This window comes from Sorex fumeus, unplaced genomic scaffold (assembly GCF_029834395.1).
Source record: "Sorex fumeus unplaced genomic scaffold, SorFum_2.1 ptg000131l, whole genome shotgun sequence".
Taxonomy (NCBI): domain Eukaryota; kingdom Metazoa; phylum Chordata; class Mammalia; order Eulipotyphla; family Soricidae; genus Sorex; species Sorex fumeus.
Window position 1 is genome coordinate 5,828,251 of NW_026606188.1, and position 16,628 is coordinate 5,844,878.

A 16,628-nucleotide genomic window follows, 5' to 3' on the forward strand; every position below is an offset into this window, starting at 1 on the left:
AGTGTTTGCCCCTGAAGTATTCCTGATTCATTATGCTCATGTCATTTGTATTGGTGGGGTTGGTGGATGGGGAGGGGTCACTCCTGGCAGTATTCAGGGCTTGCTCCTGGCTCTGCACTCTGGAGTCACTCCTGCCAGGGCTCAGGGGATGAACAGGGATCATTCAAGTTTAAGGCAAGCACACTAGCCACTGCCCCTTATCCAACCCTATGCCTATGACATTTTAAATGCATTTTAAAAATTTGTCATATGGCCTATATTTCTACTTAATATATGTCTTTGTTATATTTGTCTTGATATCTATCCATACAAGAAAAAACAGTAATTGATACTTATTCATCTTCTTTTAACCAAGCCCAGTTTGTTCATCTAATGTATAAAGATAAGGATCCTCTTACTATATATTTGTAGGATCAGTTTAGCATGCAAACTAGGTGAAGTGTATTTAGTAAAACTGACACGGATTTTCATAATCCAGCCCTATTTTTCCATATAGAGGTGGTAAAGCCTGTCATCCGCTCCGCCCCCCCCCCCCCCAGTATTTGGCAAAATTCATCTTATTAAACCATAGTGTTCTCAGAAACACCCTCTGCTCCTCCATACCGCCCAGCTCAACTCTGTAGTTCATGCTGGATATTTGCCAGCCCCTGGGTTCTGAGCTGTCAATCTGAACTCAAATAGTAGTAACAAAATCAGTTCAGTGTTGAATGGTTTGTGTGTTTTTTTTTTCTTTCTGAAATATTTTGAGTTATGGGATCATTGTGCTCCTTTTACAGTCCAGATCAATTCTTCAGTTGCACCAGGAGCTACTTCCCAAGTGAAGGTCCTCAAATATTCCCATATATTTTGACTCTGATACCTATATAGAGGCTTGATGTCCAAGAATCACATGACCTGATGCTTATAAAAAATGAGCTGTTTTAGTCAATGAAGACAAAGCCACTAAGGTATTTTTGCACAAAAACTTCCAGCTCATATTCAGCTCATATTTCCTTTCTCTTTCGTGTGTTAGCAAGCTCTTTCCTCTTTGCATTGGCGTATTCTGTTTCCATTGCCAGCACATTGGCAAATAGGTAAGTGTTTCTAATAAAGAAAACATTTTTCCCCTGAAATTATGAAGTTATAATTCATCCCCTGTCTTAAGGCAGCACTTTTAATATGAAAGCGAAGAGCTATTGTGATGATGTTTCACTGTGGTAGTGCCCTCCTTTGCTCTCTGTAATTGCCTCTTTCTACTGTTCATTAAAATATATTTACAGTTATATTAAGTTTACATGAAAATAGTAGACACAGCATGAAGCAGTTTTCATTATGTAGTCATTTTAATTTGAGAGTGTTTTTTTCATCCCCACACTTTCCAGTCTTTTGTGTCTCGTTCCAAATTAGCAGCTCACACTGGTAATGTGTCTAGTTAATTATATGCATGTGCATTTAAATTGCATACATTGATGTGAACCTTTTAATATACCATGGGGTGGTCCCTTTATACTTAGAGTGGGCCTGGCGCTCAGTTCCAAATTAACATCCCTCCGGCGGCTGCAAATATGGACCAGCTGATGGGAAAGCTGCTGGCCAATGGAAAGAAGGCAACAAACCGTACCTTTCAGATCTTTGCAGGCTTTCCACGGAAGGGACAAAGCATCTGGGGACCAGTGGGAAGTAATAGTAGCAAGAAAGGAGCAAGCATAGCAGCAGCATGATTTATTGGAACCTTTGCGCATATGATCTTCACCCAATGCGTAGCAATTGTAAGCGCCAGTGTGCTGGCTGAGTCTGAGCCAGAAGTGAGCAGGTGCTTGTTTCAGGGAGGGGGACAGCGCTTTCAAAGCCAGTAAAGAAATGACGTGCTGAAAAGCTGGGCGGTTTAGATACAATGAATCTCCGACTGCTCTCCACTAATAACGGTTTGGTTTAGGAAATTCTCACTGATCTATTCCATGAGCACCTTACTTTATCCTACTTTTACCTTAACAATAGCATTTTTAAAATTCAAGAAAAAAATTAGTGTGACTCTTGGCTCCAGGCTTTGAAAAATTCCCATATTTGGTTCATACAAATTGTCCTGGTATTCAAGGCAATTCTGAAGCACTCTATGAGGGTTTGTATAGCAGTTTAGTTCTGCTGAGCACAGAACCTAGAGCATAAAGAATCTCATGACTACAGATGTCAAGACTGTGAATTCATAATACTGGATGACTGTGAAATATAGGATGATCATAAGGCTAGGATTCTTGGGCAGCCTGCTTAATACTTTGGGGCAATTGTGGCTGTTTAGCTAATTATTTTTAGTGAGCAATTAATATTTGGTTAAAATATGATCTCCAATGACACTTAGAATCAGCATCTTACAAACCAAGGATTACTTCTACAGGTTGTTGGCTCTTTTCTTAAAAAAAAAAAAGAAAGAAAGAAAAAGAATCCCAGCTGGTTAAATGAGAATATTTCCAGCTGTTCTGACTTGGAATCATTCTCAGCTACAGAAAAGCAGTAATGCTTTACCATCCCATGAAGCTTTAGTTTAAATCCCTTTCAACTGCTCCTATTTATTAACCACCTGCTGTGTCTTTTTAAATGCCACTATCTCCACAGGGTTACAGATGCTTATGAGGGAAAGAGAAAAGTAGCTGAAACACACAGAAAGAGAGAGAAAGAAAGAAGTCTGTGTTAGGTATGCTGTGTGGTGACTCATTTAAAGGATCATGTTTTAGGATGACTTACCATCCAGAATAGAGGTAGAGTGGGTGGGGCATTTGCCTTGCATGTGGTCTACCAGAGTTCTATCCCTGGCACCTGATATGATCACCTGAGTCCTCCAGGAGTGACCCCTGAGCACAGAACCAGGAGTAAGCCTTGAGCACACTGAATTGTGGCCCCGAGACAAACAAAAACACCTCCAAATTTGTTGGCTCTCAATGATTCTTCAATTCCAAATGGTATCTGCATGCATGTGCCTTTATGATGTATGCATATGTGCCTTTATGCACCCTCTCAGTCAGCCTGTCTGCCATCTATAAGCTCAGTAGCAGTATTCTCACTGTATTCTGCAGTCCCCCGTTTCTCTCATGAAATCATCATGAAACTTCTAGAATTAAATAAATGTCAGAAACAGCCCTGTCAGAAATCACACAGTACCCAAAAGCTACACGACCCCTTGTTTTAATCACTAGATGTATCTTAGTGTGCAAGAGCAAAAGTTAGACTTAAAATCCTGCTGGCTGGAAATTGCCATAACTTTTTTCAGTTACTCCTTTATTATGTTCATTGAGTCCTATTGTATTTCAGGATGATATGAGGCATCTTTATCAAAGTAGAGTTGGTCTCATTCTCACTTCTAATCACCAATGATTGTTGTTTCTAGGTGAATTTTCCAGTGCCTGAATTAGAGTATGGATGGGAGCTTCTCAGCCACTGACCAATTCTTACTAGTCTAGTTTACTAGTTAAGTTTAATAAAATAGAATGGCTTGGTTGGGCTGGAGCGATAGCACAGCAGTAGGGCGTTTGCCTTGCGTGTAGCCAGCCTGGCTTAGCCGGGTTTGATTCCTCCGTCCCTGTCAGAGAGCCAGGCAAACTACCGATAGTATCTCACCTGCACAGGCTTTGGCAACCTACCCGTGAGGTATTCAGTATACCCATACAATAATAACAAGTCTCAAAATGGAGATGTTACTGCTCGAGCAAATTGATGAACAATGGGAGGACAGTGTTTGTTTTGTTTCAACAGAAACAAACATTAAATAATTTTGATTATTATTCTTTTCTCACAATAGCTGTTTTATGTTTTTAAAAATAACACTATCTCAGTATGGTGCTGTGACATTTATCACAGAGCCAGAACTTTGAAAACAGAATAACTTGGGTCCAAATCTCAGTTCTGCTACTCAATGATTATAATCAAACCTGGTTAGATTTTTAAACCTCTTATGTTTAAGCTTGATCTGTTTTCTCACCTGTAAAATGGTCCAATCAACTCATTCTTTTGGGGGGAATTTTTTTTAATTGAAACATGTGAGATACAGAGTCAGTCACCCACTTTATTAATCATCCACAAGGAATAGATAAGGTAATGTAAGTAATATGTTTGGGAAAGTGCCTGACTTATGGAAGTATGTAATTACGATTCTTGCTAGCAAATAGTTTTTAGTGATGTAATATGGAGCCATAGCACAGGATAGGACGTTTGCCTTGCATGCGGCCAACCCAGATTTGATTCCTCCGTCCCTCTCAGAGAGCCCGGTAAGCTACCTATAGTATCCCACCTGCATGGCAGAGCCTGGCAAACTGCCCATGGTGTATTCGATATGCCAAAATCAGTAACAACAAGTCTCACAATGGAGACGTTACTGGTTCCTACTCCAGCAAATCGATGAACAATGGGAGGACAGTGCTACAGTAATATGGTGAGCATTGTTTTAGGTTCTGAGAATTTGTTTTGATTAAAAAGACACACTGTCATCTCTGTGGACTTCAGTTCCTCTAATCTCAGAGGGTAATAGATGCCTTCTCTGGCTTCTGACCAACCATGATCCCAGAGGCACACATACCAATCTTGGAACCCAGGGGATTCTGGCAGTTATCTCTCTAGGTTTATTACTAAAATGTCAGAAATCCAAATTTGCATGGCCACTACTGTGGCCACACGACATCATATGCTCTTCATAATCAGCAATAGAAAACAAATTTTCTGATTATGTATTTGTGGCAGGTCTGAATGTTGGGGAAAATTCCAAACAACATTGGGTCTTTTGTTGTAATATTGAATGTGATCAATGTAGAGAGAGAGTAAAGTGAAAATCTGCCACACAGGCAGGGAGTGGGCGGGAGGGGGGTATACTGGGGTTCTTGGTGGTGGAAAATGTGCACTGATGAAGGGACAGGTGTTTGATCATTGTATGAATGAGACTTGAACTGAAAGGCTTTGTGACTGTTCTCACGGTGATTCAATAAAAAAAGAAAAAAATTTAAAAAATCTCAGAGGGTAAGGGGAGGACATATATGCTGAGTGCTTTAGAACAGAGGCAGTCATTATTTGTTTGATGTTAAGTGTAGGTATTGTTGGTTTATTTCTTTATTTTTCATTTTTTTTTTTTAATTTATTAGTGAAACACCATGGGTGCTTACTAATTGCATTTTGTTTTCCCATTAAATGCCCTTCTAATCATTGCATTAATATCATTGATTCACATACTCATTGCTTCAGAATTCACAAAGGATTTATCTGAAATGATGCTCTATGGATTGATAGCACAGTTAATGAAATTTGAATAGTTGACCCATAGCATGTAATTTTGAAGGTAAAGACAGTCCACATATGTGATTGATTTTATGTTGTGCTTCATGAAGATGCTTTCTAATCTTGGATTCATTTCCCTGTGGTTCTGTGTTATGCCTAAGTGCATTCAAATTGGGATTTCATGCATACAGACTTAACTTGATGACATGACAATTTTGTTTTAAAAAAATTTTAGTCAAGAAAAGAAATGAGTAATCAGTTCAGATCTTCCCTTTATAACCTTGCATTTTAAATGGATTTTAACAGATATAACCAGAACGTATTTAACAGTCAGTCAAGCTTTATTTGGTTAATTCAAAATGACAGCCTAATGCTCTTCAGTCCTTGGCATAACTTGAAAATATCCCTGCCATCAGAAGTTTCCCCATGGATTAGAAGTTTAAAAAAAGGGTTCTATAGCAGAGGTCTAATAATCCAGAAATAGTTTATTTTCAAATGTTAAGTCTCATCATTTTTACTAAGAATACTGAGAAACCACAGGAGAGTTATATGAATCTTTTTACAATTAATTGACTTATTCAAAAGAAGCCTTTAGGAGAAACTGCTAGAATTATAAGACAAGAAACCTAGGTGATGAGGTCTAAAATTACAGCAGCCATTGATCAAGGGTTACATTGGTTCCTAGTCTTAAGACTCATCTTAAGACACAGGAATTAAGATAGAAGGTTCTAGGGTTCTGTAACAGCCAGAGCTTTTTTTTTTTTTGAGGTTGTAAATATCTTTGTTTACTTAATTTAGAACAGAGGCAGTCATTATTTGTTTGATGTTAAGTGTAGGTATTGTTGGTTTATTTCTTTATTTTTCATTTTATTTTTTTTAATTTATTAGTGAAACACCATGGGTACAGTTGTAGACTTACAAATTTTTGTGCTTGGGTTTTAGTTATACAATGATTGAGTACCCATCCCTCCACCAGTGCCCATTCTCTACCACCACTGATCCCATCTGGGAAACATAAAGTAACAAGATAGGAGATTAACGCCCAAGAATAGCCAGCCAGAGTTTTGAATTGTGTCTCAATTGTGTGGCCTTCAAACGTCCTTTAACTCTCTGAGCTCACTCACTTGTTGAACGCATTACCTGTTTGCTTTATTCTTGTGAGAGAAAATATATGGCATTGTTTGTACATAAGTGAAAAGCTTATTTAGCCATTAACTTCATCATACTTTCTTCTGTGTTTGGTAAATTCCAGGCAGGGTTGTAGGTACTGGGAACATAGGATGAAAGGTAGGACTCCAAATCCCAGAATACTGACAGTGTGGTTGGAGGACAAAGATATGAACCAGTTTGGGGGATGAGGGCTGTGGTTCAAGAGAGGAAACAAGTATAGGGAGTCTCTCATTGGTGACTTATAAAGAAGCAAACAAGTGATCTAAGTAAAACAGAAATAATCTTTTATACTGTATAGCCAAATTAGAAGGTTTTAGAAGGGACTAGGGTTCAGAGGTGGGTAAATTGGGTACAAGGGTCAAGAGCAATTACATAAATATATCACTTGTATCACTTGTCATCCTGTTGCTCATTGATTTGCTCGAGCGGGCTCCAGTAACGTGTCCGTCTGTCCCTGTTACGTGCTAGTGTAGCCCAATGGTGTCTGCTCTCTCCAGGAACAGACAGAGCCTCAAAACATTCATTCAGGGTCTTGATGAAGAAGTCCAACCATCTTGTAGGTGAACAGCCAGGCATTTTTACATCCTGTGGAATCTGGTCAGTTATGGCCCTAGTCCAGCGATCATCTCCAAATTGCATTAAGTGTCCGGCCCATCTGATTTTCAGCAGCTTGGCAAACGAGACAGCATCCCTGATTCTGATCATTGACAGAGGTCGGAACTCTGAAACAGCTACATAAATACATAGAGAGAATATATAGAGATATATAAATATGCCAAACACAGTTCCAACAAATCTCCAATGGAGACGTTACTGGGCCCGCTCGAGCAAATCAATGAACAACGGGAGGACAGTGACAATGACATATAAATATATGGGCCGGACCAATAGCATAGCGTGTATGGCGTTTGCCTTGCATGTGGCCAACCTGGGTTTGATTTCTCCACCCCTCTCGGAGAGCCCAGCAAGCTAGAGAGTATTCTGCCCACACGGCAAAGCCTGACAAGCTACCCGTGATGTATTCGATATGCCAAAAAAAAAGAAAAGTAACAACAAGTCTCACAATGGAGATGTTACTGGTGCCCACTTGAGAAAATCAGTGAACAACAGGAGGAGAGTGCTACAGTGCTACCGTCATATAAATATATAACATACATGTATGTGTATATATACATATATATGAGAGAGAGAAAGAGAAAGAGAAACTTCTCCATGAAGGAATAATAGATTGAAATCTTGAAGAAGATAAAGTCTGTCAAGCAGAAAGTTGGGGAAAGGTATTTCCTAATAAAGGGAATAATGGAGATTAAAAGGAGTAGAAACTGGCCCCAATGGAGCATTACTTAAAGGCTTTTTCTGGAGGTATGAAAACATACCAGATCATGAAAGATATATGTGTTATGCTACAATGCTTGGATTTTGTTTTGATGATATTTTGAGGGGAAATGTGAGATATTTTCTAACAGCAAACGAGATCATCAAATATGTAGCTTAATAAATCTCGTTGAACTATTTTTTCCTGTCATAGTTCATTCTGGTACCTTCTAATTGTACGTTCTATTATTTTTTCTATATTAGTAGAAATGGGCTAGAGCGATAGCACAGTGGGTAGGTGCTTGCCTTGCACGCAGCCAACCTGGGTTTGATTCCTCTGCCCTCTTGGAGAGCCCGGCAAGCTGCTAAGAGTATCTCGCCTGTATGGCAAAGCCTCGCAGGCTACCTGTGACATATATGATATGCCAAAAACAGTAACAACAAGTCTCACAATTTGTTGTGAGACTTTACTGGTGCCCGCTCGAGCAAATCGATAAACAACAGGATAGTGCTACAGGACAGTGCTATACTGGTAGAAATAGTTATCTTGTTTAAATTAAGACTATAGTCTTAATTAAACTGCTGTTAAGCAATTGTATATTTATGATATTTGTTTAAATCTATGAAAGTTGTCACCGAGATCTTTACATTTTAGTACCTTGGAATAGTGAGATGCAATGTCTATCCTGTCTAAATGTTGCATTTTTTTCCTTTTTTTTAAATGTTATTGAATCACTGTGAGATAGTTACAAGCTTTCATTCTTGGATTACAATCACACAATGATCAAACACCCATCCCTCCACCATTGCACATTCCCCATCACCAATCTCCTCAGTATACACCCCCTTCCCCACCCTCTCCATGCATCTAATGGCAGACAATATTCCCCATACTCTCTCTCTACTTTTGGGCATTATGGTTAGCAATACAGACACTGAGAGGTCATTGTGTTTGATCCATTATCTACTTTCAGCACACATCTCCTATCCAGACTGATTCCTCCAGCCATCATTTTCTTAGTGATTCCTTCTCTATTCCACCTGCCTTTTCCCCTCAGCTCATGAGTCAGGCTTCCAGCTATGGGGCAATCCTCCTGACCCTTGTATCTACTGTCCTTGGGTGTCAGCCTCATGTATTATTCTACACTCCACAAATAAGTGCAGTCCTTCTATGTCCGCGCCTCTCTTTCTGACTTCACTAGCATGATCCTCTCCGTGTCTATCCACTTATAAGAATTTCTTTAAACTGTGATTGCATGAGGCCAAGGAGGGAATATTTCCTCTGAGACATCATCTAATATGCTAAACCTTTTAGCATATTTTCCACAAGGAAATCACAGACATTTAGTTTTGGTGGTGGCCAGACTTGGCAATCCTCGGGGCTTACTCCTGGCTCTGTGCTCAGGAATTACTCCTGGTGGAGCAAGGGTGATCGTATGTGGTGCTGAGGACTGAGCTCAGGTTGACCAGCTATGTGCAAGGCTAGCAATCCCATTATCTACTATATTGTATCTCCAACCCCTATAGATATTTGTTTTGTTTTATTGGGTTTTTTAACCACATCTTGCTGTGCTGCAGGCATACTACTGGCTCTGTGATCAGGGATCACTCCTGGTGGGACTTGGGTGACTAGTGGGGTGCCAGGGATTGAAACCTGGTTGGCTGCATGCCAAGCAAGTAGCTTATCCACTCTACTATCACTCCGTCCTCTGTTTTAACACATGATTCTTGCATAGTAATGACCTTTGTTTATAAGTATATTGTTCCTGGCTGTGAACAAGCAGGAAAACACTAGTTACTTTGCTCAGTTTACACTACACATTGCTTAGTTTTCTTTCAGCAGCTGACAGAGGCAAATGCTTTTCTGAACATAATCTTCAAGGTATATCCTACTTCCCAGTACCTCCTTCCTTTGCTCATGAGGTTGTATGTAGTACTTTTTCCTACCCCATTCCTGGCTTTAAGCAGGGAAAGTGTGAAGAGTTGTTTCCAGCAAGGAGGAAAGTGCTTCTTACTGCTGGGCTTCTGCAATCTTCTGTTGTCAGGGTTTCTAGCTTCTCTTTCTACCCTTATTTAAGGAAGATTTAAGGATAAGCCTTCAACCCCCTTCTTTGCCATGGGCTGTAGACTTTTCCCCAGTGGGAATAACCTCATGCCGAAGAAATTGCATTTGCTTTGTCCTTGATAATCTTCAGACATTTCAAATCTGATTCAGCACCTGATCTTGTCTGGTGCCAGTTTCCCAAAACATAAATATATGTAAATCTACATAAAAATGTCATTTAGGGGACAGAGATATAGTATACATGAAATTAGGTGCTTGTCTTGTATACCACTAACCCTGATTTTGCTCATGAGGATAACAACTCATGCCACATAGGAACCCTCTTTCACCAAGAACTGCTGAGAGTAAGCCCTGAGCACAGAGGGTGTGACCCCCAAATAAAAACAAGTAAGATTGTATATATCTCTTTGATTGTAAAGCATAATAATAAACACAGTTTTTTAAAAATACCATCTACTAATGTTTTGAACAAATCTAGTTTGATAAAAAAAAACAAATCAAGACATAAGCTCATGGAAAAATGTGCTTTGGAAGCATATCTTTAAAATCTATGAAATCAAATTTACAGTGTAGATATTAGTAGTCTAGTGATCTGGTTATTGTCATAGGTAACTTGCAAATGTCACCATCAGCACCCCCCCCACACACACACACTTCTCACCCCTCTCAGGTAGATTTCTGTCTAAGAATTGGGATTTAAGGCCTTATACATGTGCTTCAAGACCCAGTTTTGAAGGGATGGTTTTGGTATTCTCTCTGCCTCTGTACCTTTTACCACTTACTCCTCTGCTCAACAGTGCATTTTTTTTATCAAGTAAATGTTGTTGTTAACTAATGACTCAGCCTGATTTCATGCTTTAGATTTTTTGAAGGGCTTTCACTTATATTTCATTTCCTTTACAGGAAAAACTCTGTGGAGTAAGTATAACTCTCCTTGTTTTATAAGAGAGGAAACAGACTGAGTAAGATTAACTTGTACAATAAGAAACGACTTCTAAGTAGCTTGACTAGTATTCATGTACATAACCCCACAAAAGCCCCTTTCGTGAGATGTGGTTATTAAGTGCACCCCCCTGAGTCTAGGCACTGCAGACTCTTCTTTGCTGTGGCCAAAGATTTTGGACAACACTTCCCAAAGGGGATATGTAGATGCCATTTCTTCTAGTCTATTTGCAGATTCCCCTGAGGCCCTTCCATGCAAATGCACTTTCTATTCATGCTTACTTTCCTATCTGATATTCTGCATTTAAATATCTCAGTTAATAAGTCATGTATGTACTTCACAGGACTGTTTTACAGGCAGCAAACAAATCTCCCTTGATAGTTACTTTTTTATCACATAGAAATGACTCTGCTCTAGTCTGCATCTGGGTTTTAAAGGGGATATGACCACAATGATGATGTGTTGATCACCTTTGCCTTCCCTCACCTAAAGTGATCTGGGTGTTTCATACATGAATCTTTATTTATCATGCTTTTTTTTTCCTCTTCAGGTTTTGTGATGAAGGAACCTGTGCAGATAAAGCCAATATTCTCTATGCCTGGGCAAGAAATGCTCCTCCTACCAGACTCCCAAAAGGTATTTCTAAGGCCCCTAAAATTGGGTCATATTGAACGACTTCATTTTTGAATTGCAGTAACTTTCATTATAATCCTTTCCAACAATTCCTTATGATATTTTGCAAAATCATTTCATATGAATGGAGATCTCTATTACGTTCAGAGAACTAGGACAGCGGACTAGGAAACTCCCCATGCATGACAACTCCCGTTCAATCTCCAGCACTGCATGTGGAACTCTGTGCACTGCCAGGAGTGATATCTGAACAGAAGTCCAGAACTAAGCCCTGAGCATCACCAGGAGTGGTCCCAAACCTTTGCAAAAAGAAAGAAAGATGTGGCATTACCTAATTTTTACTGCAGCTTAATCAGTCATCAGTCACTCTTTAGCAAGTAATTGATACAAACGAGAGTTTAGATAACAAAACTATAGAGCACCTCATGTGCTCTTGAGCTTAAGGTACTTAAGGTTCTTTTTTTTTTTGGTCACACCCAGCAATGCACAGGGGTTACTCCTGGCTCTGCACTCAGGAATTACTCCTGGCGGTGTTCAGGGGACCATACAGTCTGCTGGGATTCGAACCCGGGTTGGCTGCATGCAAGGCAAATGCCCTACCTACTGTGCTATTGCTCCAGCCCCAAGGTACACTGGTTCTTGATAGCACCAACATTTCATGAGTCAAGGAGGTAGGAATTCAACAAATTGCTCCTTGAACAAACATCTTTTTGTTCGGACTGCTGCTGTATAGGTGTCAGACATAATGCCAAACCCCAGTTGACTTTCTGACTTTATTCACTTCAACACTGTTTGTGCGGGAATTGGCTGTCTCTAACCACGTGTACTTTTCTCCTTCATGAAGGGAATGTGCAACCCAGCAATAAAACACAGAATTGTTGGCCGTTGTTCCACACATTGTCTTGTCACCCACAAACCTCTCCTCTCACCTCCCTGATTCATACCAGCACGAAATTATATTTAAATTACTTCAAATGTTTCAAATCAGTCCCAGAATCCCTTTTATGGATTACCAGGTGATTACTCCCAAGAAAAATTGGCTGATTTGTTGGCATTTTGAAGAACCATTAATAGAGCGATAGAAAAGATTTTCCCACCTCTAATATTTTCTCAGTGTCCATAGGATGCATTTTGCTTACTAGTAAACTCTACTAATATTAAGACTTTAAGGAGCCCTTCAAATTCCAAAAATTTATCAACACACTGAATCTGGTTGGTAACTGATATTCAGTGTGGCATTTGTTTGTTTATGGGTTTCTTCCAGCAGTGTTATGGGCTTACTCCTGGCTTTGAGCTTAGGGTTCATTCCTGGTGGCACTCAAGAGGTCATATGAAGTGTCAGAGATCCAACCTGGGTCAGGTACATGAAAAGCAAGCACCCTACCCACTGTACATTCTCTCCACTCCCATAAAATTTTGTAGCTATTTTTATGTGGCAAGATAATTCTGATATGCATCTAAAAATCTATTTATTATATTCAGTTAGAATAATAAAAATCAATACGATATACACGTAACAAAATGAGTGAATGGGCTTATGTACATCAGTTACCTAATCAATAAGAACAGAACAGTTTTGTCCTGTTTCTTTCAAAATGAGTGAAATACTCCCTAAAATTCTTCTATTCTGAGCTGGGAAAAACTTATATCCAAAGATATGAGAAGGAATGATAGGAGGTTACCGCAAATTTTCGGTAAGTGCCTACTTGATTTTCAAACCCATAGAAAGTGGTTTTATGTATTGCATGCACCTTTATGTCACTTTGAATTTCCTAGAGCGGAGTCTGATATGAGTTCTGGGTTAGACATCCATCAGTAAAGGCTTCCTTTGTAAATCTTTCAGGTGTTGGCTTTAGAGTTGGAGGAGCAACTGGAAGTAAATATTTCGTGCTCCAGGTCCACTATGGAGATATTAGTGCTTTTAGAGGTAAGTTTGTAAACAGTGGGAGTAAGAGCTTTCAAAACTATATTTCTTAAAAAAATGTAAACTAACTGGTATAATAACATAATACATGAAGAACAGATTGTGTTGACCAAGCTCTCTGCCTACTAGAATAAAACTGCTTTTATTTCCTTTAATTTGACGCTATTGAAGAAATGGTTCTAACCTTGAAAGGTATCTTCTCTTACGTGCCCTGGTGTGCTTCTTACGGTTTTTGTAGATTTGCTTTTCCTGCATCATCATCTCCACACACTCCTTTTGAGTGCCGTCCAAGCAGCATTGTCAGAAAATCTGGGGCTAGTAATTTATGTGCAGTTTTCCAGACAGGAAAAGTTTAAAAAAGTTAAGAAAACAGAACTTTCCTTTCACAAACCCCCAACCATGAAGGTGAAATGTCCTCTAAAATGTGTTAGAACCTGATAAAGACTCAGGGACAGCAATGTGAACCCTGCTAGGTATATCGCAGACTGGAATCACTCTGAGTGGTCAGCCAGTGGGTATGCACATAGAGTCAGGTCAGTGGGATTTAATGAGATGTTAAGTTTCGTATTATGCATTTGGGGGAAATTAAAGAACATGTGATGCTGCAAAAATACAATTTTAGAAGGATCAACCTGACAACATGCCATGCTAATCATTGTGTCGGACCAGTGCTAGCACTTGGTTTAGGTCGACTAATCTTTCTGCCTGCAGCCACCGCTATTTTCTGGCAGGAGGGACCAGTAGACAGCAGTCCCTCTAGTACAGTAACAAAAATGCTTCTGGAATATGAAGCTGAGAGAGGTCAACGACGTAGACTTGCCTGGAAGGGAGAGAATGATGTAGGGAAAGACCTCTTAGAAGATGAAACCAAAGCCAGTATCTTCATGATAATCAGGTGCTGCCAGAGAAGCAGGCCAAGGGAGAGGACACCTAGCTAAGATAAAACGCCTGTGCTGACACACGGGAGAGAAGAGCAGCCTCGTGTCCGCAGGAGCTCCTGGTAATTTAGCATGTGGGGGTATGAAATGCAAATGGAGAAGTGGCCAGAGATGAGAAGAGAGGACAAAGGTGGCAGTTAGAAGATAAAGATCCTTGCTGGGACTTAATTCTGAAAGCACTCAGAGTGCTCATGAGCTGAGCGATCACCTAATTGGATTTTCTCTTCAGTCATAGGCATAAGTGGATAAAAAAGGGACCAACTTAATGAAGAGAAATCAGGGCAGTGGAAGGTCACAGCCAAGTCTGGGCCTCCACAAGGCTAGAAGGAGTTAGTTTTTCTTTGGCGTAGGCTGATTAAACATTTTCTGAACTAATGTTTTATGGGAAGCAGAGCAATTAAAGAACCTAATTAGAAATGAACGCTCTTATAAGTAATAGGGTAATCCAGGGGCTAGACAGTCAGACCCCAACACTAGAAGCCTGGCAGTGACCTGCTGGCTTTATCATCCTCGCCAAGTTCCAGGTCTTTCTGCACTTCCCATCTATAAAATGTGACCATAGTAGTTCATAGAGTCGTGACTGGACAGGCCTCAATAAAGATAAGCTTGTTCCACGACAGTTCCTATAAACGACATTAGGGTAACCTAACCCTACATGGGGCCTTTTGTTGCAGTTGCCCCAGCTTAAAACAGGACACTGGCTCGTTTTCAAGGGTGTTGGGATTTCCTCTCACGTGTAGATGCAGGACTGTACTGCTGTCTGTCTCACTGCCAGGCGCTCCCACCCATGAGGCTGTGCTTCCTGTGCTCCACACCAGTTTCTGTCCCCGTAGTTCTGTTATACAGAATCTATGACAAGTTCTACCACTGAAAAAATAAGAAAGGTAAGGATGGGAGGTTACAAGTATTTTTCAGCCTAGTATTATTCTTTAGAGAAAATTCTCCTGAGGTTTACGGCAATGTTCCACATTTCTTGTGGATATTTTTGCTGGCCAGAAATGGTAGGGAAATGGACAGCTCTTTTCCAGAGTTTCAAGTATTAGAGACCTGGTATCCAGCAGTAACTCATTTCTCAAAAAGGAAAACCCATGCACTGACTGCATGAGACTGGAAATTGTGATCATCTAACGGAGGTCGGGGCTAGGGCAACAGCTCATCAAACTAGATCTCAAGGCCCCAATATCAGGACTTAGCACCAGGTGCTGCCCACTCCAAGCACTGCCCAAAGTTGCCCCCAAGGCCCTTTCGCACCACTGGCCCTGGTGACCCTAGCACCATTAGGCCTGAACATTGAATTGGTCCTATTGGTGCCAAGTCTCACCGCAAGAGTACCTAAGCCTCTGGTCATTGCTCTGAAGGCCTTCCCCTACCACACATGCATAAACTGGAGGTCAGGGGCTCTTCCTAAGTACAGAATGATCTATCTGGTTGGGCATATCACCAGCGTATAAAACACACACATACACACACACACATACACACAAAAGCCACACACACACACACATACACACACATAAACACATACTCGCTCACACACACACATGGGCTTGCCTCATTTTACCACTTCAGATGCACCTACATTTTATCAGGTTCCCAGAAGAACAGTTCAGTGACACTCGGGCTTGATTCTTAGATTCAAACAATGCAAATGACACCCGGACTTTTTTAAAAAAAATTTTTATTAGTGAAACACCATGAGGTACAGTTATAGACTTATAAATTTTTGTGCTTGGGTTTTGGTTATACAATGATCAAGTACCCATCCCTCCACCAGTGCCCATCCTCCACCACCACGGGTCCCAGCATCCCCCCCACCCCCCATCTCCCCCATCCCACCCTGCCTCTGTGGCAGGGCATTCCCCCTTGTTCTCTCTTTCTTCTTCTGACACCCGGACTTTTTAGCTCATTTATGTGAGTTCTGAAAATTTCAGCTTCTACATTCTCTGAGGCTCTATTGGTAAATTGGATCATAAAATTCTCCTTAAAAATTTGCGAGAATGAGTGATTTACAATAGAGAATATTTCCCAGAAAACTAAGATTTTTATCTTCTTCTAAAAAGGTTTTTGTTACAATTTAGACACCAAAATTACAGTAGTGTTAGAGCTTATGATATTGATACCCGAAGGTACTGCAGATCCTCCACCATTGTCCTGAGGTCATCTCTGGTTTGATTTTCATTCCCCTTCCCGTCTTTTCAGTGCTTGAAAATCAGTTTTGTAATCCAGGACCAAGAGTTGGTCATTGTTCCGTATTATCTAGTTTCTTGTTTTCTCTCCATATTTTACAGTTGATTGAGATCATTCATTATTTGTCTGTCTCCCTATGACTAATCTCACTTAACATGTTAATCTCCAGTTCCATCCTTTTAAGCCCCACCATTTGAAAACATTTGGGGTAGAAATCCTTCC

The 16,628-nt window shown here is 40.3% G+C and overlaps 1 protein-coding gene across 9 annotated transcripts in view; it reads left to right on the forward strand.

Annotated features, from left to right (window-relative positions):
- The window catches only part of PAM (peptidylglycine alpha-amidating monooxygenase), a 199,178-nt gene that overhangs the window by 66,988 nt on the left and 115,562 nt on the right, over nt 1-16,628 (forward strand). For all 9 annotated transcript variants that reach the window (XM_056106594.1, XM_056106595.1, XM_056106592.1 and 6 more), the window contains 2 exons: nt 11,275-11,360; nt 13,201-13,284. In XM_056106594.1, the coding sequence (XP_055962569.1) occupies nt 11,275-11,360; nt 13,201-13,284 (170 nt within the window). The remainder of the gene's footprint in view (nt 1-11,274; nt 11,361-13,200; nt 13,285-16,628) is intronic.